Source organism: Strongylocentrotus purpuratus, unplaced genomic scaffold (assembly GCF_000002235.5).
Source record: "Strongylocentrotus purpuratus isolate Spur 01 unplaced genomic scaffold, Spur_5.0 spur5_scaffold_4, whole genome shotgun sequence".
Taxonomy (NCBI): Eukaryota; Metazoa; Echinodermata; class Echinoidea; order Camarodonta; family Strongylocentrotidae; genus Strongylocentrotus; species Strongylocentrotus purpuratus.
The window spans coordinates 19,745,230-19,751,687 of record NW_022145610.1 but is presented as its reverse complement, the minus strand read 5'-3'; the positions used below and the strand labels follow the sequence as shown (position 1 = coordinate 19,751,687).

The following is a 6,458-nucleotide window of genomic DNA, read 5'->3' as shown; positions in this document are numbered from 1 at the left end:
TGAAGTAGGTCACTAAAGCTGTATTTGATAGATCACTTTTGATTGATATTATTCAAGGCTTGGTCCAAAGAAATATGTAAGTGGAATTTCATAAAATGGGTTGGCAAACCTACAGGGCACAGGCCTGATAATCACCCAATTTAAATTGGTTTCCCGATTTTATTTTTAAAATTCCAGATTTTTTTTCTCTCTTTCTTCCCGATTTTTGCCCCTTTTTCCCCAATTTTCTTACTCAAAAGGGGGGAATGTTGTTAGATGCCATTTTTTAAATTTTATTCAAGGGGGGGGGGGGGGGGGGGAGGTCGTTTCAGGGGAAAAAACGCCTATTTTTCACCCCTGAGGGCAGCGCACTGAAGGACCTGTCTCGATTGTGTTGACTGCATGGAATTGTGATAAACCTTCTAACTGGATTACCGAGGTCATCTGTTGTTGATGGCTTTTTTCAAGTTTCTGAAACTTCTTCTTTTTATGATGCTCCAATGTTATGTACTTTCTATTCCTTTCACATATATATTTCAATCAGGTGCTTGGTGACGGTCCACACAAGTATAAAAGTGGAATTTTACAACAGGGTCTATACCTCTGCACGACATTGTCCTGAATGTCTGTACTGTTGACTGCACTACATAGAATTGTGATAAACCTACATAATGGATTACCGAGGTCATCTGTTGTTGACGATGGCTTCTTTCAGCTTCTGGAATGTTCCATCTTTTAGTGATGTCCTGATGGAGTGGAAGAACTCAAAATAATGATGACAGTTGTGGCTGGAAAAGGAACATAAGAAGAGACAATGAATAGCATGAAAAAAGGGCCACGTGGTAGACTAACATGAGACAAAAGTTACACGTAAATGAAAAGATATTTTAAAATTAATCAGAATTATTTACTTTGGTCACATCTTGAAGAAAAAGGGATACACTACGGTCCTTTAATACTTCAGCTTATTATTTCTTTATTCTTTCAACTCGCCTGTAAATTAACCAAACTTTTGACAAAAATGTTCATGCTCTTCTGCCAAGCAAGAGCAGATTTTCTGTACTTCAAAATCTCTTCTATCCAACTTTTTACAATGTCATACCTGCCAACCCTTCCAAATAATCCAGAATATTCTGATTTTTTTAATTTTAGGACCTGAAAATTTGGAATATTAAGATTTTTTGTTTTTTGTTTTCTAAAGCTAAATTAAGTTTGTTTTATCATGTCCCGCGATTTGAGAGTTCACGTATTGCGTGCGTTGAATGGCTGCATGATCGAGCAGCAAATTTGTATTTGCTTTTTGGTAAAGATTTACCGCGTATTGCCAGTTACACTGCCGCTGCAAGTGCGGTTTATTATTTTCGAAGGCATATCGTGCTAAAAATTCCTAATTCTTATTTTCAAATGTTGGCAGGTATGCAGTGTACATGCTCAGTACTTACTCCATGAGTAACACCCTTGCTAATAGTTCGTTGACATTGAGAAGATGGTTGATGTATGCCTTGGTGTGGTGCGTACAGCAGTAGCAGTCGCACCCATTCAACACTGGGCTAAAATCTTCAGCAAACCTGGATAGATCAAAAGCAGAATGTACAGGGAAATCTGTTTATAAAAAGCGCTCACAGGCAGGACGGGTAAATAGTCTTTATGAGTAAGTTTCTGCATATTGAAAGCTATTTTTTATTTTCCTTTTTAAACACATTTTTCTCAAGCCTTCCCTGGAGCTGGTCAGTGTTCTTCCTGTAGTGTCATCTCCTAGTGTACACGGAAAAGAGATCTTCTGTAACTGCATATCCCAGGGGCGATAGTGAGCATTATATACCTCACTTAAGAAATCCAGCCATCTGATTGGTCGAAATTGCAGTCGTGGTTTTAACCATTATTCCTGTAAATAAATGAAAAATGCCAAACCCATGTAATAGTTCTAGGGTAAAATCCTGGCAAAATTCCAGTTACCGGGAAAATAGGTCAGTCCTGCTGAAATACCCGTTGGTTCAGTGTTAAAAAGTGGTTTGAGCGATCGCGGTTACCATACCTACGTGTATGTGTGCGAAGAATTGGTCGCTAGCTTTATTTACCAATTTTTAAAACAGCGCAGCGCAGACGTCAGACGACCGTACAACAATAACGATCGTACTGAATTCCAAACAAGGCAAAAATGGCTGAAGAAACTCTCCCAACATTTCAACTTCTTGATGATGATCAAATGCAAGACTTGATTAATTCTGCTGACAGCAAGAACAACAAAAATTCTGTGACTTCCTGCAAGTTTTCAACACAGACCTCGATAGCGTAAAAAAACTTTCAAATTCGGAGCTGGACAATGTACTCCAAAAGTTTTACGCTGGTGCTAGACGGAAGAACGGATCTTATTACATGAAGAAGTCAATGTTAGCTATTAGATTCGGAATTCAGCGTCATTTTCTCAATTGTTACAAGGTAGATATCATCAAGCATGAAGATTTTTCCAACTCGACAAGAATTTTGAAGTGTTTTTCAGCAATGCTTAAACAGGAAGGAAAGGGAGTTGTAACTCACAAACCAGCTATCTCAGCAGAAGACATGGATAAAATCCAAGGTTCGCTTGATTTGGATGATCCTGTGGGTCTTCAGGACAAAGTATTTATAGACGTAATGTTGTACTTTTGCAATCGGGGTAGAGAGAATTTTCGTGAAATGACACTCAACAGCTTTGACATTTGTGATAAAGGGGGAAAATGCTCCATAACTCTGAAAGATACACTCATAAAAAACAACTGTGCAGATAAACTAGAGAAAAGCCAAGGTGGTGTCATGATTCCAACCAATGGTCCAACTAATGGTCCTGTTGCCTCCTTCTTACGCTACAAAGATAAATTGAATCCACAATGTAAGAGTTTTTGGCAGAGACCGGCAAATGCAAAGGCCAAGCGTGAGTTGAAATTTAATCCATCTTCTTCTGATCAATGGTACTGTAATGCACCCCTAGGGAAAAAAAGCATCAGAGACAAGATGAAAACAATTTCATCTCATGCAGGTACCAAGGCTTACACCAACCATTGCCTAAGGGCAACCAGCATCAGTACCCTACAAAATGCTGGGTTCCGAGACAGAGAGATCATGAGTGTCTCCGGACACAAGGTGGAGAGCAGTCTCAAGCATTATGCTATGACCAGCAGTATAGCAAAAGAAAACATGAGTCATGCTATCGCGGCAGCTGTTGATCCAAAATCAGTACCATCGTCATCGAACAGTATCACGGCAGCTGTTGATCCGAAATCAGTACCATCGTCATCGACATCCACTGGTGGTCAGCGTAATGAAAGCCAGGAACTGCAGGAACTAAATGAAATTTTGAATGAGATCACAAATAACCCAGAGAACTTCCCACGCACATGCAACATCACTGCAAGTAGCCATGCTCATGTTTCCAGTCAGCAGGTGCAAGCCCCTACATTAAACTTTAACAACTGCACAGTAAACATCTTTAACAAATAGGCTTGCAGTCAGAGTTACAGAGTTTTATGGAGTTATATTACGGAGTTACAAAGTTTTTACGGAGTTACTGAGTTTTTACGGAGTTCTACTGTTACTGTTATTCAACGAGTTATTCAACTATTTATTTCTGCTCTTCCTGTTCTACCAGTTGATTGGTAAGTTGACTCTTTTTCGGTATAAAAGTATTAATGACTGCTTTAATATTCGAGAAATAGTTGTTTTTATACGCTCTCGGGAAGGTTACAATTGGGCTATTGCCCTCGGCACGCCTCGGGCAATAGCACATTTGTAACCTTCCCGAGAGCGTATAAAAACAACTATTTCTCTCAAAGCAGTCATTAATGCTATACTAACAACAAAAAAGAGGGGGGGGGGGGGTCCTCAACAAACACACTACATAACATATACACATTCAGTGGCGTACGCAGGATTTTTTCAAGGGGGGGGGGGTTTAAAATCGTTCCCCAAAATTCAGAAAATTTGAAAATTGCGCCGGCCGAAAAGTCGCTCAGTGGGGAGGGGGGGTAAGAGGACACTTTTCTTTTTCTTTTGGAGTCCAAAAAAATCGCAACGACTCAGCCAGCCTAAAGTCGCTCGGTGGGGGGGGGGGTTAGAGGCCATTTTTTTCCTTTTTTTTCTTAATAAAAAAAAAAAAAAAAAAAAAAAACTCAAAAGGGGGGGGTTTTCACAAAAATCATACACAAAACATACACATAAAAAAAACTCAAGGGGGGGGTTAACTCCCCCCCCCCCTCCTGCGTACGCGCCTGTACACATTGAATAAATGAAAAGTGCTTGGATGTGGTATAAATGTAAAGAGTTTTAGAAAACTAGAAGTAAAACAAAATAGAAATGTTCATACCATTGACACAAAATGTAAAATAAATATTCTCATTCTAATTATATCCAGGTTTTGAGTTCACCTGAGTTCAGCTCCAATTCAAAATAAAGTTATTAAAAAAAGGGATTATAAGAAATTCCTCTAACCTTTTCTCTGAAAGATTCAACTCAAATCTTGGATCAATTTGGTCATTCTCTCCTTGAACATCACTAGCATCCTTGACCTGTTGAAGTTGGCTCAAGCCCGTAGAATCTGCATCTACTATCACTTGAGAATGAGCAGGTGGTACTTCACAAGGAAACACGAGAGCCCAGCCTCCTCGCTGTGTCATTGGTATGGATATCTGTCGGGTATCAACAGTCAAGGACAAAGCTTTCCTAGACAAAGAGTAACACAGGACCAACTTCTACACATAGTCACAGGTCTGAGTTTGTCGACATCCCATTGAAACGTGCTTCAATGGGATCTCCAAGAACTTTCAGGTTTAAAACAACGCGTCTAACTTAAAGGGATAGTTGAGTTCTGTTTTCAGACCGCGAATGTCTTCAAAGTGCATGGTTATTGCTCTTATTCTTATCTATGACATTTATAGTGCCCTTTTAGAACCTAAAGTTGTTATGAAGGTAATTTTAGACACTAAAATGTATGAAATTTAGCCAATACGATCATACCAATTCAGCTCCACTTTAAAAAAAACATGGTGACTGTTAATTAAAAATAACAATACAAGAGCTGGCTAATTGTGGGTAATATAAGTTACACAAAAATGTCAACAACAAGCCAACATCGGCATTGACTGAAATATGACGTAAAAGGCATTATTTTGGTTTGACTGGTTATCTGATTGGTTATCAACAGATTTGTCACTGATTTTTGTCATTTGTCATTGAAAAAAGGCTTTGTGAAATGGGGTCCAGATCTCTTTCAGAATCATGGATTTCCCACCCCATTGGCAAGGCTCTACAACTCTTGAGAATGTAACCATTAAATTGTAAGGATACGAAGAATCAAATATGTCTATTCCTGCCTCTACTGCGTGCAGTACATCAGTGGGTTTGCCAACACCAGTAGTAGTCTGGGCTTGGAGTCTGGAAGTTCTTTCTGTACCACACATGACAAAAATGAAATTCCAGAAAAAGAAAATAATAATGATAGTTCAGTTCTTGAATAGCGCATTATGCGTTATGAAATAACATCTCTATGAGCTTCCAAAGAGCTTTGGATATTATTACCCTAGCTTTAGCTCCGGCAGCCGTTTTTAGCGCACAGTGCATTTTCCAAGGAATAATCCTACCAGGTACCTATTGCCCTCATCTGGGTTGAGTGTGGCAAATGTAGATCAATGTCTTGCCAAAGGACATTAGTGCCGCGGCGGGACTCAAACCGCAGACCTTGTGATCGACAGTCCGGTGACGTATCCACTTGACCACAACACCTTTACATGATAGTGACATTCACGTCTTTTTTTTATTTCTCTTTATGTACAAGTTCAAGGAAAAATTGTAAAAGCAACTATCATTAAGCTATGACAGATGCACAAAGACAGAACAGTCAATTATTGATTAAAACATGATACAGAACAGTGATGCTGGTTTTACTTCATCAACAGAATAGGTTTGAGAATAGGTTTGAGGTTAGGGTTGCAATTGGCTTTTAGGTTTAATAGGTATAATGTTAATAGGGTTAGGTTAAAGGTAATACAAATATAAAAATTTATCAGTGCTCCCGGTAAATTTTGATAAATTTCAAATAGTGCCTACGGCCGTACAATGGTAGCTGCGACCATGAAAATATCAGAATATGTAGTTGTGATATATAGTTTCCAAACAAAAATAGCTAATCGGTCGATTTTAGTCAAGAAACATTGTTTTATAGCTTATTTAAAACTTGACCTTGAGAGGGAGCTATACAACATAAAGAGTGTATTATTTACAATTTCATAACTTTAGACTCGATTTCAACCGCGACAATGATCACTGAATACTGAATATTGAAGGATCGCATATGCTTCCAATATGTTCATTTAACCAAATTCATGACCCCATACCAAAACTTTGTATTAACTTTAAATGTCGGGCAAAGGTTGAAGTTAAAAGCTTGGTTAGTTGAGTTTAGAATTGGAATGGGGCAGTTTTTGTGGAAGCAAGTGTCGTACAATCTT

The 6,458-nt window shown here is 38.7% G+C and overlaps 1 protein-coding gene across 1 annotated transcript; it reads right to left on the bottom strand.

The window, feature by feature from the left end:
- Nucleotides 1-283: 283 nt before the first annotated feature.
- On the bottom strand, nucleotides 284-4,628 carry LOC115929068 (queuine tRNA-ribosyltransferase accessory subunit 2-like). The gene is made up of 3 exons (XM_030997213.1): nucleotides 4,444-4,628; nucleotides 1,422-1,547; nucleotides 284-767 (listed from the first exon to the last, which is right to left on the bottom strand). The coding sequence occupies exons 1-3, from the start codon at nucleotides 4,626-4,628 to the stop codon at nucleotides 665-667; spliced, it is 414 nt and encodes a 137-aa protein (XP_030853073.1). The 3' UTR covers nucleotides 284-664.
- Nucleotides 4,629-6,458: the final 1,830 nt, after the last annotated feature.

Bases quoted from the DNA above. Each gene is read 5' to 3' on its own strand.
- LOC115929068 (XM_030997213.1), bottom strand. From the start codon at position 4,628: ATGACACAGCGAGGAGGCTGGGCTCTCGTGTTTCCTTGTGAAGTACCA. The intron at 1,548-4,443 runs GTTAGAGGAATT...TGATCTATCCAG, and splicing joins TTGAATCTTTCAGAGAAAAG to GTTTGCTGAAGATTTTAGCC. The intron at 768-1,421 runs GTAAGTACTGAG...TTCCTTTTCCAG, and splicing joins GCAAGGGTGTTACTCATGGA to CCACAACTGTCATCATTATT.